At 37.4% G+C, this 22,455-nt stretch overlaps 1 protein-coding gene across 2 annotated transcripts in view; it reads right to left on the reverse strand.

The window, feature by feature from the left end:
* Nucleotides 1-496: 496 nt before the first annotated feature.
* The window catches only part of LAMA4 (laminin subunit alpha 4), a 99,375-nt gene continuing 77,416 nt past the window's right edge, over nucleotides 497-22,455 (reverse strand). The window contains exons 24-38 of one of the 2 annotated variants that reach the window (XM_066315275.1): nucleotides 21,536-21,667; nucleotides 20,377-20,519; nucleotides 16,988-17,123; nucleotides 15,730-15,867; nucleotides 14,007-14,140; nucleotides 12,600-12,764; nucleotides 11,741-11,894; nucleotides 10,861-11,051; nucleotides 9,154-9,343; nucleotides 8,191-8,346; nucleotides 7,193-7,352; nucleotides 6,069-6,199; nucleotides 3,202-3,295; nucleotides 2,104-2,223; nucleotides 497-677 (exon numbers count right to left, since the gene is read on the reverse strand). In XM_066315275.1, the coding sequence (XP_066171372.1) occupies nucleotides 532-677; nucleotides 2,104-2,223; nucleotides 3,202-3,295; nucleotides 6,069-6,199; nucleotides 7,193-7,352; nucleotides 8,191-8,346; nucleotides 9,154-9,343; nucleotides 10,861-11,051; nucleotides 11,741-11,894; nucleotides 12,600-12,764; nucleotides 14,007-14,140; nucleotides 15,730-15,867; nucleotides 16,988-17,123; nucleotides 20,377-20,519; nucleotides 21,536-21,667 (2,190 nt within the window). In that variant the 3' untranslated portion in view covers nucleotides 497-531. Of the gene's footprint in view, nucleotides 678-2,103; nucleotides 2,224-3,201; nucleotides 3,296-6,068; nucleotides 6,200-7,192; nucleotides 7,353-8,190; nucleotides 8,347-9,153; nucleotides 9,344-10,860; nucleotides 11,052-11,740; nucleotides 11,895-12,599; nucleotides 12,765-14,006; nucleotides 14,141-15,729; nucleotides 15,868-16,987; nucleotides 17,127-20,376; nucleotides 20,520-21,535; nucleotides 21,668-22,455 lie in introns of both variants that reach the window. The other variant, XM_066315274.1, reaches the window with a different exon arrangement.

Raw genomic sequence — 22,455 nt, forward strand, 5'->3', positions numbered from 1 at the left:
TTTGTAAACTTACATAATTAGTATACTCTCTTTGCCCCATTTTATTTGAGGAATATGTAAATGAGTTGAATGGAAAATAAAAATATATAGTAAGATCTTTGAACAGTATTTGCAATGTAGATGTATTATCTAGCTTTATTCTTTGATGTGCATTAGCAGATCTTTTTTCTGTGGAACAAAGGGTGACTAAGATATGGAATGAAATTATGTAGAGGATCTATTTTGAAAGTAACATATTTAATATAATTTTAATTTCTTTCATAATCTCATATTTAAATGTAACAGACTGGCCACACATACGCTATAAGAAATGGTAAAGCTCACTCTTGTGGTATATTAAGAGAAGTGCAGAAGTAACAGCTTTTATTCCTCAGTGATTTTTGTTTGCGTGTAAATATTAGAAGTGACCCTCCCCTTCCTGCTTTCTGTAGATGCAGCTGTGATATTTTCATTCTTCTTGTCTTGCTGTTTCTTTGTTCTGTTTTTCTTTCTGTGGTCTAAGGAACTTTTCAGAATTGATGCAGTGCACTATCAGGCTGCTGGACAGGTATTAATGCTTACAGCACCACTGACCAAAGCCGCTTTACTAAAACTCACTGGTTTTTCATCAATCATGAAGTTACGAATGCAGCCAATGAAGGAATTGCGTGTAGTCAGGCTTGATGTGAGCAGAGATTCTGGAAGAAGGAGATTAAAATAAATAAATAAATGAAAATTTAGAGCTCATGATGTGCAAAACAATCAGTTTTGTGGGAGAATCTTTAAACCTTGGTACTAAGTGTAGCTCTTCTGAATCTTCTTTTAAAACATTTGGCCTACTGCCAGTGTCCAGAGGCCATTAAAGTAGGGTTAGTTATCTACAGTTATGTAAGACTCTTGATTCTATATTATCAATAGAGACACGATTTTTCATTTTTCGACAACTACATTTTCTTTTAAGTAAAAGAGAAGGTGGGTCCCAGTGTCTGCTTTTGTAATTTAACATCACATGTATTGTCATCTGTGTCTGATTTGTTAGTTTGCATTCAGTTGGCTGTCTGCATGGCATTATTTAGTATTGTATCTCATTTGTTGTTGTGAAGTTCTGTGTAAGAGTTTCCTGTGCCAGGCTGATAGTAGCATTATAGAGCCAATGTATGCCATTGCTTTAGTATTCTATAATTAATGTAGAAATAGAAGTTCTATTATGAAGCAGAACAGCATTTGCAATTACCCCTTTATATTACCTCTCTGGGAAGAGTTCTGTCCTAATAAAATTCCAGTTTGGATTTAAAGAGTAAGCAGGCATCTGTGCATAGATTTCATTATTCCCTTTTGGCTCATTTTACTTCCTGGTAGCGTGAGATGGATGTGAACACCACACACTCAAGCCACTAATCCAAGATAAGCATTGTAATGAATTTTGTAGTTAGAGCTGTTAATGATTGACATGCAAGGCTCAGAGAAATAAGGCTACATGTTTTCAATGAGAAATATACTGGAGTTGATTTAAAAATTGAGTCACGTATTGTTGATTACAGTTTGTATATGAACCCCAACAGAGTAGGGGTTGTTGAATAAGGGAAGGAAATGTGGTAATTTTGGCCCATGCTACACAGATGGTCTGTGAGTCACAAATACACAGGAGCAGAATTCTGTCTAATAGAAACCCCCAGTAAGAAAAAGAATCTCCGTGTTTTGTCTTCTGTTCAAAGATGGCATTGCTTGAGAAAGAGGAAAGAAGCCTACCAGCAACTAAACCTTGGGACTCCAGTTTCAGTGACAGCGAGTTTCTAATCCCATAAATAAATAAATCACTTCTTAATAAGCCCATATGGGAAGGAAAAATAGAAAAAAAAGGAAATTTTGTTTGTAGTTGGCTGACTTCTCTACTGAATCCATACCTTACCCTCCAGCAGCTGTGAATGTTTCAATTAAGCAACATATCTTTTTCTTTGAGAACTTGAGGCAGAACATTTATGATCAGCTCTTGAGCCTTTGAATTTTACCAGGTTGTTCACGTATTTTGTTCTTTTTTTGAGGTGAAAACTTAGTCTTTATGCCTTCTCTGGAAACAGGGCTGAAATCTGAGAACCACATACCACAAAGATATCATAAACATACCTGGTACACCTCCAATAAACACTGGCTCCCTGTGGTCAATTGCCTTTGGATTTAGTGGCCCTACAACATGGTTGACTTCAGAGTCTACATCCAGCTGCACCACATTTGCATCTCTAATGACTGAAAGGAGAAGAAACAGGGATCAGCAAGAAGTAACACACGAGTTTTTTTATCACAGACAGGAATTATCTGTTTGGTGTAGTTGTTGATTTCATGTCTGCTAGATTGGGTGTGAGCCATCAGTGACAATTTGTGAGTGGATTCTGGCATAGAGCAGGGCCAATGGAAGATACAGAGGGAGCAAAGGTGCTTTTGAGTGGGGCTCTTGAGCACTGGTGGCAGTGCTCAGGCTCCAGGTTAGGAGCATACAGTAGCTTGTGGTTTAGAAAAACTGCCCAATAACTCCCAATCAGGGGTATATTAGAATACCGTGAGACTTCTCCCTTTCCTGTGCCTGGATTTCCTTCAGATGGAGACCAGAATGCTTGTGGAAAGGGGTGCAGACTCAGATCTAATTCTGCTGTGATAGTGGAAGACATCCCAAGTCAGCATCTAGACAGGAAGATGAGAGGGTTCAAAGTACCCAGGGTTTAGAAGTATTTTTTGACTTTCAAAACCAGGAAAGAAGGATGACTGTCTGGTGCAGAGGGAAACTCTCAGCTGCAGAGATCTCTCTATTGTTAGCAAAAGGTTCCCCACATCTGTCTTGTTATTTGACTTTTAAGGGTGGCATATACTTGTGCCTACTGCATTCTATCAACTTAGTTACCTCTAATTGGGAAAGGAAGAATATAATCTGATATATGAATTAGGAAAAGTAGCCAGCATTTCAGCTAGGCTGCTTTCTGTCCTTTGAACAAGGAGCTTCCATCTTTGTTTGTTCTTCCTATCTTTGTAGGAACCTGTGCTTGCCCTCCCAGGAAGCTCTACAGTTCTGGATAATAAGACTGTGTCTTTCAGACAAACTTGGTCTTGGCAGGTGAAAAAGAACTGAAAATACTTCTGCACTGCCAGTGCTCTTGCCCATGGAGATGGATATCTGGGGAGCAAGAGATGGGGTCTGTTACCTTAATTAGGGAATGATCACCTTTTACTGACCTGCAATTCGATGCCACCTGCCATCACAGAGACTCTGTTTCAGTGTCACTGAAGTTGAAAAATCCTTGATTCCATTATTCAGTTTCACAGTAACCTGAGGGAAAAATAATATAATTATCACTGTAAACGCCTCCTTTCCTCTTTTTACCTTCTGCTATAATAATGTTGTGTTTTCCACTCAAAATATGTCAAATATCCAAGAGAAAGGAAAACATGACTTTATTAAATTCTTCAAAATAAAATACCTTTAGAATCCAAATTTAGTGTTTTTGGTTTTGTGTTGTTTTTTTTTTTTTTTTTTTTTTTTTTAATTTTTCAGATTCAAAAGTTCCAAGACATTCCTAATTATCTCAAGGAAGTGTTCAAAAAAAGATTTAAAAATAAGAGTAATTTTACTAATTTACTAGTACCTCTACTCTATAATTTCCTGTGTGGTAAATTAGTGTTTAGAGGCATCAGATGATGTTTTTGGCATCTTGCTAGCCACTTAATAAGGAAAACAGTAATGAAAAACCCAAGTATAAACAAGCAGAAAATATATGAGAAAGGAATACATGGCAAATTCAAGAATGACTTTTAAGTTTATTGTTCAAGCTCACCAGTAAGTCTCTGGCAGAGCTAGAAAGTGAACATAATTCTGAATTTTGCAACTCTGCTTTAATTAATGGATTAATATCGTTTTGCATGGAAGTGTTCCAGCAGCAGCAAAACAGTGTTGTGCCCCTGTTGTGGGACACGAGATTCCAGGTAGGGATTGCCAGAGAACTCCACACTCTGAGTCCACTCAGGCTTTTCAAGTGTTGAAGTAGTCCCTGATTATGCTGACATTATGTTGACTGAAAATCGCAGAATCATAGAATTGTTTGGATTGGAAGGGACCTTAAAGATCATCTTGTTCTAACGCCCCTGTTGTGGACAGGAACACCTTTCATGAGATCAGGTTGCTCAGAGTCACATCCAACCTGCCCCTCAACATTTAATGGGATGAGGCATCGACATCTTTTTTGGGCAACCTGTTCCAGTGTCTCACCACCCTCACAGTAAAGAATTTCCTCCTAATGTCTAATCTAAATCTACTCTCAATTTGAAGCCAATCCTCCTTGTCCTGTCACTACATGCCCTTATAAATAGTCTCTCGCAGGGAAACAACTTATAATTCTAGAGAGTCTCTGTTTTGATACAGTTGTAACAAAGAGATATTAATTTTTTTCTTCCCAGAAGGGCACCAACCAACACAATTAAAATGATCCTCATGTTCTCTTTTATTCACCTTTGGACAAAATGTATAGATTAAAGCAAATAAAGAATCATGGGAGAAAGTGACTCCTTAATAAATCACCCAGACAAACTGTACTGATAGGGATGCATACATTTAAAAAATGAATTAAAGCTGCTGCTCTTATTTGCCCAGCAAAATGGTTTCACAGAACAGGTTCTTTGTCCTGTGTTCAGAGGGAGCAGATAGTTAATGCTAAAGAAACACAGGTAGAAGAAGGTACTGAACTGCTTCAGTGACAAGCAGGGAAGTGCTGCTTTTCCAGGGTGAATTTTGTATATGAATTGCATATGCATTATGCAGGAAGTGAGGTGTGAAGCAGCACCTTTTGTTAGACCAGTTGGTACAGTTGGGAAAACCAGACAAATTATTGAACATGCAGATGTTTTGTTAGAACTGTACCTAAGAAGTGCTACACTGGACCAGTTCTGTACAAATGTAGCTTTTAAGTGTGGAATGATACACCTCAGCACAATGTACTTAAGAATTTATCTGTTAGGTCACCAAGGACCAGATACAGGGGTAAGAATGGGCTTCATCTTGCCTAATCAGCTGTCAAAAGTTAGATGCCTAACTGAAGCACCTGTTCTCTCTTATTGCCAATATAGAAAAAGAAATTCTCTGAATAACAGCTCATTTAGTCACTTAATTAGACATCTGCTTTAGGATAGGATGAATCATGATGTTAAATTGTTTGCTCAGTCACTCTGCTGGTAGGTGCCTGCTCTTGCAGAAGAGGTGAGAGTGTTTCCTCAGGTGTTGCGTTTCTAACTGGGGTACAGCCAGCCTCACTTAAATACCTTTCCACTTTGATTGATAGGAGCATCACAGTGATTGAAGAATATCCAGACTGCTTAGTCTCTTGACTGTGCCCTGAGTTTCTCTTCTGCAGGAAAGACCAAAAAACTGCCAAGATTTCCTATTCTCTAAATCTTTCCTTGTGCTGTTCACTTAAGACTGAAATTTATTTCTGTATGTGTGCAGTGCATAGCATGAAGAGATCCAGAAAAGTCTGGACACAGTAAAAAATACAGCAATGGCAATAACTACATGGTGAGTTAATTTCAAACCTCTCTCCTTCATTTGAAATCCAGAGCCTGTAGAAACCAGGCCAACAGACAATCAGAACTTTTCCTTTCCCTCACTCTTTCCATCACATATATGTCTGATAAAGAAAGAAGAGGCTGAGTGTGACTCAGACTTATGTTTAAGAAACAAGAAATAAAAATTTATTGATAGTTACCTTACTTGTAACTGTGATACATTTTTAATGTGTGGATGAAAGACCCACAAAGAGTGGCAGAGACAGTGCTTTTTCTTCTTTTCAGCTGATAACAAAATATTTATGGCTTGTATTAGTAAAGTGATCCGCTCTTGTGTCAGGTATTATTTTTAGTATTTTAAAATTTTAAATTTTTAGTATTTTAAAATAAATATTTGGTTTGGCTAATCTAAGCTGTTATTATATTTAGGGGAGAGATAAGAATCAGTTAATGGCAAATTTGTAAGACATTATGTGCATGTAGCAAAGCCTGAGTAGGTGGAAAAGAAACCAGTCAAGGCAGTGGAGGAGATGTGACCTTCTTTATACCTGTCCATTTCTCATGTGCATATTCAGGTACTCTCCATTCACACTGTGACCATGCAATAGGATTCCTGAGCTGCTTCGGGGACGTATTTCAAAAACAACTTCAAATTTCAGGCCTAAACTGAAGGATTCATCTGTGAAGTAAAAAGAATAACACTCTTTTTATACTGAGTTAGTGATGAAATTGGACATTTTTTCAAAGTAGAACATCAAACTTAGGGTGGATTTTATTTGTCCTTAAAACTATTGAAATGTGAGATAGCATGGTGTGCTCTCAATGACCTGTTTCAACTTCTGTTTTGATTGTGTTTGCTTGGAGTACTAATAAAGGTTTATTTACTTTTCTCATTATTTAAAAAATGCATTTTGTTTAAACATATTTTTTAACAATGAAATGGACAGCAGAAAGTAAATTATCTGTATTTTTTGGCAGCTTCTTATTATGCAATTTCCTAGACACTCAGCAGTCATTATTGAGTGAGTAGGAGTTCACTTGGGCTTTGATGATTCAGTAGGAGAAACTCCCTTTTTCAAACTGGTGACAAGCCAGGGAGCAAATTAGAAACACTTGTCTGATTCCTCTTGGTGCTGCCAGTGAATAGGGCTGTGCAGTTTCCTTTCTTGTTCAGATGAGAGCCTATGTGACCAAAGCACCCTCATAAAACTCTTCCTGGAACACTGCAGGCCTAAATGACAGAAAAAGATGTGTTCTGTCATGCTGTTCTGTATCAAGACATACCAAAAGCCTTTCTGCAGGATTTTTAATTGCATGTTGTTTTATTAATTTAAAAAATAAGGGATGGCCATTTGATGGTGTACTTGGTCTTGGCCACCTTGATTTCTGTAATAATTTTTAGCATATTATGGTCTGTTTCCTTATTAAAATTATTCCCTTATTAAAATTATTCTTATTTGAAGTACATACATACAGATGCGTTTAGGTAATTTTCACGGTGACATTGTGACCTGTCAATATCATCTGCTTACTGCAATGATGATCTGTTTCTGATTATCCTTCCAGCTCACAGCCTCGGAAATTACCACACCCTTTAGTGAAAAACGCCATTCTGAAGCACAGAGAATACTACAGTCCTATTTTTGAATACATTTGTTAAGGAATATATTACCAAGGACGACATATCCTCCTTCTGATGAAAAGTATGTTCCTGCTTCTGATGGGCCTTCAAAGCAAGGTGTTACACTAAATGTCTGTGAAGCTGAAGTAAGTGATCTTCCATTGAGCTGTAAGTTGCTGAGACAACCACTAAAGCTGTAGACAGAGTTAATCTGAGGGGTAAAAAAAAACTTGATTAGTAAATAAACTGCTTGTGAAAGCAAATAGATTCTTCTGTCTTTATTTTTACTTGTTTATAAGCTGTAAGGCTATGATTGTCTGGGACATCAGTTTTGAACTAAAAAACAATTTCCAGAGAAGGGAAGCAGGACAAATGATTCTCATAGCCTCTCATGTGTTTTTGATGACTTCAGGGTAATTCCAGCTTGTGTTTTTTCTCAAACAGTCCCTACCAAACTGCGAGAAACAAAGCACAACTAGGGCAAGGCAGTGCTATACATACAGCTCATAGCCTCAAGGCAAGAAAAGGGTCTACCTTCTAATTTTTCAGAGTAGTTTATCAATCTTGTTAGGCACATAACACTAAAGATTACCTTGATAGAAACTGTTATGTTCATTTTTGGTTTAACACTCCTTTCCGTATATTTCACTACCAAGCTGTCGAACAGAATCCTGACCTCTAGGTGTTGTCCTTAAAACAGAGGTACTAGGAGAACATCAAAATGTTTCCAAAACTCATTCTATATCTCAGACCTCAGGTTGAAATCGATCTTGCCTAAGGTTACTTGTCTCATCTAATTTTGGGTGTCACCAGGATTTTTCTCCTGCTCATGGACTGTTGTTTTCCTAGCTGCTTCTGCAAGGCTGTGGAAGCTTAACCCAGCCACCAGCAGCCCAGCCCTGTGGAAGCTTTGCTCTATACATGAACTGAGCTGTCTGCACCTCAGCAGGATGAGGGTCAAGATCTTAATAAGCTTTTCTCTGATCTTATCCCTACAGTCAGCTTTTGTATTAACTTTACATGATTAAATACATGGAGGTCTGCTTTACCTGGATGTTTTTTACAGCTTTTCCAGGAGCTACACCTCCAATATAGAGTGGTTCAGTGACTTGCCAAGTATTCGTGTTCCCATCAAAAGATTCTTCTAGTACTCGGAGACCATCAATTATCAAGCGACCAATATTTCTGCCTCTAATAAATATCACCTAGGAAGGGAAGAAAAAAATGTGGAAGATTACTTTCATCTCTTAAGGATCACTGCTGTGCAGTGGAAGAAGGTGAGATATTTGAGAAGAAAAGTCTGTGAGCAATACTCCACAAGCCTGTTTTGCTAACTGCCAGTATTCTTTGCTGGATAACCCTTTTTTCACATTCATATGAAGGCTAGATAGTAAAACTGCTGCCTTTCTTACATTTTGCTGTGCAAGACAGAGGTAATTAAGTTGTCATAAGGTCTACTGAGATCTACCTATCACTGTTAGCATTTTCACAGTCTTCATTAGTTTTATGGTATGGATTCATCCAATCTGCTTTAAGCACTGAAATGCCCAAATCAGTAGTTTAGTAACTGCAGACTTCCTATGTAGTTGATGAGGAAAGCCAGATACCTACAGAGGGAAAATCACCTTGACTCCTAAAATTGTCTTTTTATATTCATAGACTACTGAGGTAGCCTAAGACAGCTGTACTCCTTTCTTAGGCACTTCAAAGATATTTGCTGAACAAAATTATTCTAGTCTTTCCTTTTACAGCTCATTTAACTCTCAATTGCCTTACTGTTCTTGTTTCCTTCATTTCTGTTCAGCTGTTAGTGTTGGGAATTGCTGAATTTTTATAACTGACTCACTTTCTTGTCCCTAGTTAATGACTTAAAATATTGATGGAAGTTTCTCAACATATAGGTGTGTTTATGAATACATAAATGAAAACTCCTTGAGCTGTCACATGAGCAGTGTCTTTAGTGCAGCCTTTGACAGCATGTGCCACCATAATGATTGCTTTCATTTACTTACATTGTGCCACAGACCATCATTGTATTTCTCTTGGCTCTTAATCCTTATCTTCTGGTGACCAGCATTAAACATAAAAATGAGTCGGCCATGAGCAACGAAAAGGGCCATGAAGTTGGTCTCCTTTTGATCCGAAACGTAGAAAATCATTCCATGAGATGAGTGAGTTTTCAGACTGATAGAGAACTGAGCTCTGGCACATAAAAACACAGTATTAACATTAAAGCAGATACATTTGATTTAAATCAAACAGCAGGCAGAGGAAGACTGAGATTTTCCTTTCATCCAAAAAAATATCCATCTCCTTTATGGAAGTGGTGTTTGTGAGAAACATTCTGTGATGTTTGAGGTTTATTGAGCAGAAGTCAAAGTCGGAGAAGAAGCTGCCTGGTGAGGAACTTGTTTTCAAAAACTAAAATCTCTGGAGTGAATAAGTTCAATGCAGACCACCAAAATCTGACACTGCATTTCCTTTCATGTTAAATAGCAGTGTTGGGGGAATTTTTAAGTCTGATGGCACAGAGGCGTGATGTTTAATGCTATTTCAGACTTGATCAAAGCTTCCCCTTCCTTGTAGTTCCTTGTGAAGTCCAAGACAATATGGGAAGTTATACCATTATTTGTTTGACATTGTCACAGTGAAAATTTTTTGAGTGATTGCTATTGTTACTTACAGTCTAAAACATGGCAAAGCTGTATTGGTGTAGGACAGTGCCAGAGCTGATTCCTCCTCATTCTGATGTCAGGTCTAACCTAGTTTCCATTCTTCATATTGTTTTAAGGATTTACACTTTCCCAATGGCAGGTGTGTATACACTCCACAGACTCTCAGTCCCTTGCTAGTATCAGTTGTTTTAAAACAACAGAACTCATTGTTTTTTTAAAAACAAACATTACAATTATGAAGCTTTAGTAATATTTGGCAAATAAATATGTGTTGTAAGAATGAAAGTGGGATGAAGATAGAGTTTGGGTTTGACTTCATATGGGTACCATCAGAAATGCACTAAGTAAAATGCTATTGAATTAAAATTAACATAACTTTTTTTTTAATTTTAACCAGGAAAGAACACTCTTTTTTTTTTTTTCTGAGTTCCAGGGAGTGCTGTGTTGTTGAATTTAGAGTCTATAATGAAAAGTACTACCAAAAATCCTTGTTGCATATTGAATACTGCATGACATATTCTGTGGGGGAATGAATACTGAATGTCAACAGCATCTGGACTCATTATTACGTAGACTTCCATTATGGCTTGAATTGGATAAGGTTTTATAGCTTTAAGTCCTACTGCACTGTGAATATTCCTAACCATTAAACTACTGACAAGGTCCACTCAGCATGTTATTGCTTTATTTCTGCTTTAATGCCTTTGCTTCTTGTGTACAGAGACTGATTATTGTGCTTTGCTTGTTAGAACTAACATCCTCAAAAACTTCACACAAATAGGCAAGGAGACACATTTTGTTAATATGCAATGCAGATGAAGATTCCACAAGAGGGATGTACGTGGAAACACATTCTGTGTTTTCTCTTACTCAACTGAAGCACCTTTTAATATAACTTAGCAACATGCTGTACACAAAATTTAACCTAAGATATAAAGGAAAAAAAAAGCCAGAATAACAGCAGAATAGTGTCCCTTTAAAAAAAATGAAATACACCTTTCTCCTCCCCAGCATATTTAATTTTTATTTCTAAAGTCACTTTACCTTTGACTGAAATCCTTTGGTATGTGGTCAAATTCTTGCCGGCTGTTTGCTGTTCCTCCAAATTGATAGGCATGTTCAGTTGCCTTGGGATTCATGGGCAAATGGCACTGAGGCTCTCTTTGCAAATTCACTTGATACAATTTTTTGAGGCCAGAAGAAGGCTGTGAAATCTTGTCTTTATCTCTTCCCACCTTCATAGAAAAAGAACTATTAACCAGAATTTTTAGCTAAGATTGGACATAATAAAATAACAGTATCATTTATATATGCACTAGCAATATATTGTTTCCCTATATAAATACCAGGGCTGTTTACAAGTCAAATTTTCCTTGAACAGATCTACTATAAATGCTGATTTAGGACATAAGAAGAGATAAACAAAATACTTGTGTAGCTAACATAATTACGTTTAAATTTTTTTGTGGTTTTCCTAATTCAATCTTTTTCTCTCTGCTTTTGGTGATATCACCTATATTACAGACATAAGAGGATGTGCTTGGACTAAAAATTCTGCATGCTGGTGGAAAGTGTTTTCCGTATTTATATTAATGTATGCTAATTGTGCCCTTAGAGAGCCATACAGAAGAAGATGAGAACAGGAGCAAGTTTTTTGCCTTTAGAATGCAGAAGAAATCAAAAAGGCTTGTTTCTGAAGTACTGTTTTGAAGAAGTCAGGTATTTTGTTTTAGAGTTCTAGCAAAAGAGAATGATCCAAGTGTAGGCCAGATAGATCATGTCAGGGCAATCATTCCCAGTGATGGAATATATAGAAGAACAGGATCCTGTTCATAAATATGATGTTGTCTTTATGCATTTTAGATTCATAATTTGGAGAATTTTGGAACACTCTAGAGTGGTACTGTAGCAATTTGTAGCAGACCTTTTTATTACGGTTTCCTTTGGCTTTTGATGAGTTTTTTCCTTTCTTATGGAGAAGAGCAACTGGAGGAGATTCAACAGGGCATCCATACAGAGATGCCTGAACTTTCTCAGAATACTTCTGGAAATCTTCCACTTCAACCTCTTGATCCAACCTGTGTTTCAAAGAGGAGATGACAAGAATAACATTTTTTTCCCAAGTATTATAATTGTTTACAAAAAAAATCTCAGAATTATATATTTATAGTTGAAATTATATTTGAATGGGCTGTTTTTCATTCTTGGATCATGGATAAAAGTACAGGTTGATCAATCAATGTATGGGTAATGAGGACAGCCTATACTACATCTGCCTGTTGTATGCATGCTGGCATAAACCGAGGATATCAATCTGCAGCATCAAATTAAACTTTAAAATCTATATAAGAACATTACATAAAGCAATTAAGATCAACACATTCTGACAATTTTTGCATGACCAAAGTCCTAACTCCCCCGGCTTCTGTGATTCCCCAGTCTTAATATAATTTTGTTTCAAGGGCAGACCTGAAAGCTATATAATATAAATGTAAATTGCTGCAATGCAAATTATTCATTGCACCAGCAGCATTAACAGGTGCAGTACTGAAAGCTTATTTCATCAAGTTATTCCCACCTTAACAATATCTTAACCTAGAAGATCTGTGCCAACAGGTTCCATGGCAAATAAGGTAAGAATCTTATTCACACATGATGTCTAGCCTCACAAAATGAGACAGGAATTTTTATTGTGACAATAAATCACTTCTCGTGAGCTGCTATTCAAGCTGTCAGGCAGGGCAGTCACTGCCTGTTAATGTGTTTGGGGGAATGTTACTCACCTAGTAAAGTAGGCATTGCTTATGCAGCCAGTGAAGTTGGCTTGCTGTGTTCTGAGGGGAGAGCCACCAAAATAAAACTTTTTGATGCTGTCTGGGCTTTTCTCTGCTCTGTCCTTTGCTGGGTTCTTCTTGCTCTGTTTCTTGTCATCAACAGTCAGCTCATACCTGCAAGGGCAAAGCATCCATTTTGCAGGCTAGCTTTGGAAAAGTCAGTGCCTGTGGTCAGACAAACATTACATGCACCCAAACCGCTCCACTCAGTGCATACATCACCCAATGGTAGTGCTCAAAGGCATGAGAGGACTTCCTGCTTTCAGCTGGAAACAAGTAGCAGCGCATTGGCAAAGTTGTGTACTGAGGCCCATGGATTTAATATTACCCTGCAGTTAATTATGAAGTCCAAAATGGTACAGTGAAGAAAGATAAACTAAAGGATTGCTGATGAAGGGATGAAGCCATCATTTGGGTAAAATAACATCCAAGCACATGCTAATTGTTTATTCCCCTATCTCCTTTTCCTTCTCTTTCATCACTGTGCATTTGTGTTTGAGCTTATACAATGCTTTTTACCTAATCTGATTTTTGCAACACACTAATTGTTGCAGAAGTCAGGAATGATTCTCTGGCTTTAATAAGAAACTGAGTAAATGAAAGCATCAGACATTGATTTTGTTTTGCAAACTTGGGGAAACATGACAATCCCCAAGGTTATTCCAAGGCACCTTTTCACACCTTCAGTTTTTCAAATTGTGATTCTTGGATGTCAGAAGTCAGGGGTACAAACCTTCAATTCTGTTAGGAAAGTAAGAATGCTTGTATCTCATAAACAAGCTTCTTAAAGAAAGTTGCTTTGATTATGGGACTTTTTTATAAAAATTTAAACATAATAGCAATAGTAAAACATACCAATAAACCAAAGCTTTCAAGTCTTTCAAGGAGCACAGAGAGAGACATATTCCCTACTGCTGTATTTAGTCACATTTGTGGCTGCCAGTGCTAAAAATATTTTTAACATGTTTCACTGTGTATATCCCAGATGGATGCTATATGTGAAGATGCCTCAATTACTTTAGGGTAAACTGGGAATTGTTTTAACAAATTAGAAGAATCAATCCTGTTAAAAAAAAATTTCTCATGCTAGCCTTAAATGTTATTAAACTGTTTTCTTACCTGAGAACAAAAAATTACTAAGCTTTCAGAAAAACGAATATTTTCATTTTAATAACAATTCCAATTATCTTGAGCTCAGGCTCAAGCTGGCCAGATTTCAATCACATTTAAAAATCAGTTGCTTAAAAAAAGCCTCACTTCAGTGTCACTTTAAAAGTGAGTGTTAAATGATAATGTGCTTTACAAGAAATATTTGTATTCTAAAGGTAGGGGATAAAAGGTGCTGGACAGCTTTACCTTTCTGGAGTCACAGAAGTAATGATGAAATGGGTTTTTCCATCATTGTAATTTCGGTCTGGTGACTGAATTTTGGTTCCACTTGCATTTAAAACCACAGCACCTCTCTCCATATAGATGGATAATACATCTGACTGAAATACAGACAAAAGCATCTTCATAAACAAGTGTTACACAGAAAAATTAACAGTTCTGTGATTTTTCCTGCTGTATTTATTTTTCTTCTGACTGTTTTCTACATTTGTGCTAAATTTGCAAAAATATATGCTCTGAGAAGCAAAACAAGAGATGATATCATTAGAGTTTATATTCTTGCTATTTTAAAAGCCTGAATTCTGGGAATCCTGCTGTTGATTATGTCTCATGTGCCTGTCACATGAGCTCCTTCCATGTAGCACAAATGTGTGATGTTTACACTCCATCTGTGTTTCTGGTACCCTGGTACTGTATTGAGCAGCTGCTATTGCGAGGTTCCTGCTGTCATGTCATAAGACCAGGACGTTTTGTCCTTTTTAAATTCCCTCTGATCAATCCGTTCAATCACTCAAAATTATCTCAGAGATAAGATGTGCTATCTGGGTCAGGCGTACGGGATCACTGTGCCACTAGCAGGAATACTCTCAATTCCATTAGAGCAAGCACTGCCGTGTGCACTGGTAGGCATCATTCTGTCTCATTCTGCCAAGTGCTAAATAGCTGAACTTCTCTTTGTTAAGTAGGGCACTTGGCACCTCATAGGATTAGAGCAGTTGAGTTAAAAACCTGAAGTGGTGTGTGCGAGGCCTCATTTATGCAAACGATGTGGGGAACTGACACGGTTACTGATTTCAGTGTAAGGTAAGACTCCAGGCTGCAACACGTGAACGTTTAGAAGTGGTTATCGGTGTCACGCAGCCTTCTCTGCTGCACTGCTGATGGTATTCTGCAAGCATAGCAGAACAGACATTTGGGGGTGGTTGCAAATGTTCTGTCATCTGAGCTCATGCTCGCTGCAGATGTCAGTCTGAGCCTGCAGGATCTTGGGATCGCTTTGTCTCACACAACATTTTGTGAGTGCAAGTCCATATTTCTGCCCGTGTCAGACTTCTGAGGGAGTATTTAGAGCAATAGATGCAAGAAGCCATTCTCAAGTGCAGCTTTTCCCAGTCACACATGGAGGTCCGAGTGCCATCTGGGAATACAGGCAGGTTTTTGCCTGATTTCTGTCAGCTCAGCAATGCTCAAAATGCCGTGCCATTAATTCAAACTAACTTTGCTTCTGGTTGATTGTCTGGATGGCAAATGTCAGGTCTTTTATATTATTTGTACTTTGGTAGCACCTGCAGGTCCAAATAGGGATTGCAGTGCTGCTGAGCACAGCAAGATGCTCTTGTGCATTTCTGCCCTAAGGACTTCAGTGAGCACAAATGGATGCATGTTCATTCTAAGCATATGATCCAGTTCTCTTTTCAGCATCAAAACAATGTCGAAGCATTACTGGTTTTCATCTGTAGATCAAGTGCAAACTGTAAAAATGAGGTCACCAATGAACACTTCTATATTGCAGACTGCTTTCTCTATCATGAAACCACAAAGTGAGAAATTGTGTTATTCTCCTAGTATCCTCCTGGGAAAAAAATAAAAAGGTAAAATAAAACAAACAGGGGGAGAAAAAAAAAAAAAAAAAAAAAAAAAAAAAAAAAAAAAAAAAAAAAAAAAAAAAAAAAAAAAAAAAGACACTTACTCCTTCAGAAGAGTAAAACAACAGCCCACTGGGCTGCAGTGTCCGGAAATTAAAGCCTCCTTCGAACTCAGTAAAGAGGGACACTTTTTGGCTTGATGCAATGAAGCTCTCACCATTGAAATATGCATTGCGGGACATCTATACATTAAATAAAGCAAAATTATAAGTACAGCTCAGAAAACATTCCAATAATACAAAGAATGAGGCTATTTTTTTTAACAGTTGCAGCTTGTTCAGTTCTAAACCCCATTTTTTCCAGCATATCTTAACCTAATTTATATAGGCTTTCCCTCACATCATGGGAAAATCTTGAGCAAGTCTTTAGACTAAGTCAAATTATTCCCAGCTTCTTGGGATCTTGGCCCCATGCTAAGTCTGCTGATGTTAAAGAGCATGAAAAGTAGAAGCAGGGGGGCTCATGCCTGTGTCTGAGCTGCGTGGCACTGAGTCACAGTTCTGCCACATGATATATTACTTTGTGTGCTGTGCTGGGTGCTGGGGTAGGGTGGAGAGTGTTGGTTATGGTGGTCTATAACACTCTCAGTCTCATAAGCAAAACTAGGTCCAAGGTAGGACAAATTGCAAATAGCTTCTGTGTTGACAGAGGGTGAGGTTGTGTTATAAGTTCTACAATCCTTCCTCTTCACAGGTTTGCAGCATGGCTTTTGACAGACATGGCCCCAGGATGAAGACCCCAAATACTGTCTAGATTTGCCAGCCTTGCATTGTAATGGACAAATGATGAATGGTAAAAGGGACCAAAAGCTAAATGGCAATTTTTTCAGAGCTTATGCTGGTGCAGTTAGTGTGTGTGTCACAGAGGAAGAGCTGATCTGGCTTAAAGGGAGAACTCATTTGAAGGGTGAATATTTTGCTGTCTTTTCCATTTCACACATCTGTATTAGGATGTGTGTAAGGATGATTCTCCTCATATATTTAAGAAAAAATGAATTACATTGGAATATTTCCGTTCAGAATACAGTACATAATTTATTTCAGATTGAGTTTTCACACTGCAATTTCACATATGAGAAGAATTTTAAATGAAATGCCTTGTGCTATAGTTCAGTGTTAAAATTGGGTATTATGTCAGCAGACTTAACAGACACACACAAACCACCCACCTCTGGCAGTGAGTGAGTGCAAGGATATTTCCTTGGTGGAAAACTATCTTTCCATTGTTTGGAGTAAAACTCAAGCTCCCACCTATATCCACTGTCAAAATTTGTTGTTATGTCACAAAAGGTGTTGTGCTTACCAGTGAATCCTCTGGGCATCCATAGCTGATTCCCAGAGTTCCTGGTTCTTCCAACAAGTTGAAATCCTTTTTTTGGAACTGGAAACCCTTCATGCAGCCTTTAAAGCCGATACTTCCTGCCAGATGTGAACTAATGCTGCTGGACAACAATGCCAAACAATCTGCAGTTAGATAGCCCTTCCCTTTCTGAACAGGATTTTGTTGCCAAGATGTTCTAAAAGGCCTGGAAGAACTTTGGTAATTCGTCTCACTAGTGCCGAATTCTTGCATCTTTATGTAAAACAACTAATGAGCCACATTCTGTTTTGAAAAGTCGAGATGCACCAGTTTTAGTAAATATTATGTATTTATAACTGCTTTCAGTAAAAATAGATGGATTTTTATCTCAATTTTTTTAGCTTTGAAGAGAAGTTCTGATTTAGGTTTCCTGGCATGCTTTTACAAGCAAGCTCCATTATTGCCTTTGCAAGCAAATAGGTCTCCATTTCTTAAGAAAAAAACTAACAGAGGTCAGAGAAGTAAGAGTAAATTCTACTTGCTGATGTGTGGGTTTACATAATTTTGAATGAGAGCAGTGGGTGGGCTTCCAGGATCCTTTTTATGTCAGATTTGAGGTAGACAGCACACCACCATATCCCAACTACTTCTACTCATTACTCTCACTTTGGCAACTCCACACCTTACCAAGATACCACAACATTATAGCACAGGGAGAAAATAATTGAATTTATCCTCACAAAAATTCTCAAAGTGCATGAAGAAGTAATCTGCGTAAAATCACAGTGAGTCTGTGACAGGGGCAAGGAAATGACATGGGAGCTACAGTGTACCAGTCCAGGAGATAACTAGGGAACAAATAGTCTGAATGAGTTGATGTGAAATCCAGAATTTTGACCTGGCTGCCTGGAAATAGTCTTTGTGTTTATGCAAGACGTACCTTAACAGTGGGACTGTCATCACCTCACATGATGTGGTACTGCTGTTGACATCTGCTACCTGCACTTGTCTATGAGATATCTCATTGTAAGGCAGATATTTGGAATATGGCAGAAGAATTAAGATCTGGAAATGCCTATTTTTTTGCATTGGCAAAAGCAGACCATTAGGTGAAGTAGTGCAGATGTATATGTGCATGTCTGAAATATGGTGAGAGAAGGAATGCTGTAGGGACTTAATTTGCTCGTCAGTGAAATCAGCAGGAAGGCAAAATAAACAGGAAGGCAAATCCCTGTCATCCTTACTGGGATTTGGACCAAAGTGTGGGGTATCAATTGACCGCTATAATCTTTACCCTATCTTTACCTAAATCTTTACTTCATTTTTACCTGATTGACCATGAGGGTGGCTGGATGTGACAATTATGCCTTTCTGTTAAATTCCACAAGATTTTCTAGAAACAAGCTGTAGAAGAAAGGCTTCTGAGTTAATTTCTTAACTCTGTTAAGAGTTAAGTTCCCAGCGCTCCTACCTACCCTTAGTTTTCTGCTTTATGCAGTGACTGGGATGGGAGCAAAATAATGTATAGTGGTACTTCCAGATCAATTTATTTGGAGAAAAAAGGAAATTGACAGAGAAAAGTGCATTTGAAGTGAGTAAAAATTATGCTGCTTTAGAAGAATATTAGATTACTCTAAGACTAGAGCTAGTCTCCTCATGCTGCTGCTGCCCTGAAAAGTCAGTTAAGAGTGTCTCTCTGCAAAAGGAAGCTTAAACAGTACTAGATAGTAGTGGCTGTAGAAAGAGAGTAGTACACCATCAGTAGAACATTAACTTATGGTCATGATAAAAAAAGAACAATGCTTCTACATTTGGTCCATACTTTTTGCTGTCTGCTTTTGTCAAGAGAATGAAAGCAGAGTATAACATCAGAGAAGAAGTTGCAGCTCTGCTTAAATAATTTCTGTATATATTTTTTAACATTATAATTGATAATAGTTTTACAATGCCTATGGTCTTTTATTCTGATACAGCTTGTTAATTGAGATGTTATTTTTCCTGCTTTGACAGTACCTTCCAGGTGATTTTCAGAAAACTCAAAATCTGCTCAGAAAACTGCAGGCATAATTCATGTGATTCATCTTTTATAATATATTTGTGAACAAGTCTCATCTGCCATTGAGCTGTTCAATTGCCTAGTTTTCTAGGTCCTTCTGGGCTTTTTCTGTGTTCTTTAGGCTTGATTAACGAAAGTAATTTTCACCATCCCTCTGTACTTTCTTTTTAGATCATTAATGTATTTAATACCAATCCTGAGAGAGATCCTTTGAGCATGTGCTATAGACTTTTTATACTGTAAAAATTGAAAAGTTGCTACTATGTCCTATTTTCTCTTCCCAGCTGCCTTCTAATCCACTGCAGCCTTTTCTCTCTTCACTCCACTAGCCCTCTTAATAGCCGCATACAAAAGACATCTGTAAAGAACTATTTGAAAGGACAGATAAGTTATACTCTGTTTCTGCCTTGCCCACCACTTTGCTTGCATGTTCAAATAATTACATGGGATTGAAAGAAATAATTTTTCTTTACATGAAGTTTGTCACTATCTTAAAAGCTTAAAGATCAAGTATTTTGTATGTCATGTTATTTTTCAAGTCAACAGTTTCTTCTGACAACAAAATAAAGAATAAAATTTCACGAGATTTACCACTAAGTCCTATAAATGGTTGCACGACATTTGCTGTTTTTTTTAACATGGAGGGTATTCTGTTAGCAGTTGTGACACTTGAAACAGCAGCTGGAGCCTTGCTGTCTGACCCTGAGAGTGAATACTGCCTATCAGAAGAGCATACTCTTCTTCAAGTAGCTAGTCTGCTCCCAGAGCAGGACCCTAGGGTCTGGCAGATTCCTATGGCAGGAAATGAGAGTTACACAGTCTACTGTGATTAAACTGCTTTTCTGTCAAATGCTGCAATGGGAAAATGAGACCTTTTCTTTTCTTCCCATGCCTACACAGAGCCAGCTGACTTAGATCCAGAGAGAACCTGAGACAAATCAGAACTGAAATTCTTAGTGGGAAAAAGGACATCTTTAGATTTGCAAATGCGATTGGTAGAGGGTCTTTGTAACTTTTTGCAGAGTAATGAGCAATAGCAATTTTATATGTTAACATGTTCTTTGAAAATGCCTTTTTGTTTTAAGAACACAACTGTTTCTGTTAGCCTTACTAAAACTGGTCCAGTTTCAGTAGAATTTAACTGTGCTGGATCACGCCAAGTCTTCAGTACTTCAGAGCTCTGAGAGACAGTTAGAAGAGTGTTTGAAGGGTTGTTTTATATAAAGTTGATGACAAAGAAATAGTTTTATTTTAACACCTTAAGGACAGGCCATACAGCTTAATTTACATATGATGATTAATTGAAAATATGATTGAATCCCATGTGTAAACCAACCTGGAGTGCAAGATCTCAGCAGGCGCTCCTCCAATGTAAATATCTGTGAATGGCATTGCTGTTCTTTCATTGTCCACACTTTTTATATGTCTTCTGTCTACCACCAAGATCATCTTCTTGGAATTGTGATATATAATAGAAATCTGAAAAGAAAAGCATGTGCTCAAAAATGTCATCTTTTGTAAGCTGTTATGGTGATCTTGCAAAATTGATGGCATCTTTATACCTTTTGCTTGAAAAGTTCCTCCCATTTAACAGAGAATTTGTTTGTAAATTGAGAGAGGCTTACAATGATTACTAGTATGATATTTATTTTGATGTCACTATTTTTCTGATGACTGAATCCTCAGGATATTTCAATTAAGAACAAAGGAAATGAAAGTACTCATATAAAATTCTGCACAAATTCTGGCAAACAGATAAGCTCTGTAAACTTCAGAACACTTTCTTGATTTATCCAGAAGTTTGGGAATAAGTCAAAGCTTAAAAAGTGTAATTGTTCTCTGCTTAAACATGAACAGATCTATAGCTGTAATTTTGGCCACCAATCAGACTTTGAATTGACATCAAATAAAAGGCAGGAGAAGCAACTCACAACAGGGCGATTTATTACTATCATAGTTATATCGGCCTACAGTAAATTCCCTGAAACTAAATACAAGTAGATCTTTTACATCTGCCAAAGTCCCTAAAATACTGTGAATATATAAAAGGTTGCTACCAAATCAACTTTCTTTTCAAATGAAATGGGAGATGCCATAATTCTTGTAATGCAATGCATAACAACTAAGGTGGTCAAGTTAACATAATTATATAGTTTTACTTGAGAAAAGTTTTATATTTGATATAGAGAATTGTCCTTGGTATAATTTCATATGGAATTAATAAAACTTCCTCCTGTGTGAGTGGTCCTGTCCCTGGCTAGTAATACAAACAATCTGTCCACAAGCACTCATTTATGAGGAGGCAGGGACAACCTTCGCTTTCCTCTGCTTGGTACTGGTGGGACTTGCATGCACTCTACTCTTCCGCCTGTTTTGCCATATCACCACCCACACTCTCATCCTTTTGTGCCTTTCATGGGCAGTGGAGCAATTGTTTCTGCTTGGAGCTTCTGGGATAGTTGGTCAAGTGGCTGTGATAGTAACTACATCTATACCTCATGAAATTTAGCATCGTTAATCCTAGCCTTCTTCATGGAGTCCTCGAGAAGCATGGGGCCGCTGCTGAAACCAAAGTCATAGCGGAGGTACAAGAAGCCATTGTGCATCTCTAGGCTGAAGAACATGCTCTATGTAAAACAAAACAGCAGTCAGAAAAGGACTATGTGGCAACAATTAAAAAAAAAAATAAACAGCATTATGAGACTGACGTTGGGAAAAGCAAGCTGGGAAATAAATTTTTACGTGCAAAATTAAGACACAGTTTATATATTTATATATTTATATATTTATATATCTATAATATATGTGTATATATGCACATGCACACAATTGTTTTACAAGTGGCACATTTTGGAAGACTTGGTGACTTCTTCCTTATAGAAATAGTATTTGGTAGCACAGTCATGTCACTATTCTTTACTGTCAAGGTATTTCTGATGCAAACACATCTGTTAATTGTAAAAATAATACCACATGTCCTAAATGAAAGATATTATACCGGTAAAAACAATGTTTTGCTAAAATGTCTGTAATCACTTAGGATTTTGTCTTTTCACAGCCCTGATCAGCATTGATGTATTTATCGAAAGGTGAGCAATAGCTAGAGTGCATTTACAATGTATTTAGTTTCCAGAATTCCTGACTGTTCCTACTTTATGATTTGGTTTCTGTTCTGTGACTGGGTGACCTAAACTTCATAAACAGGAGCTATACTTTAGAAAATCTCTAGGGAGTGTTTGAAATGAAGATCTGCACCCTAGAATTAGCCTTGTTCCAAAACTGAACATAAAGAAACAGAAAGAACAGTTTACAGCAAATGTGCATCAGGGTTAATGCTTTCAATGCTAGTTTTTTCCTCTCTCCTAGTGTTCATACCTAACGGAAACATGGGAACAATTATTCTCAAAACACTACT

The sequence above is a fragment of the Sylvia atricapilla genome, chromosome 3, assembly GCF_009819655.1.
Source record: "Sylvia atricapilla isolate bSylAtr1 chromosome 3, bSylAtr1.pri, whole genome shotgun sequence".
Lineage (NCBI taxonomy): Eukaryota > Metazoa > Chordata > Aves > Passeriformes > Sylviidae > Sylvia > Sylvia atricapilla.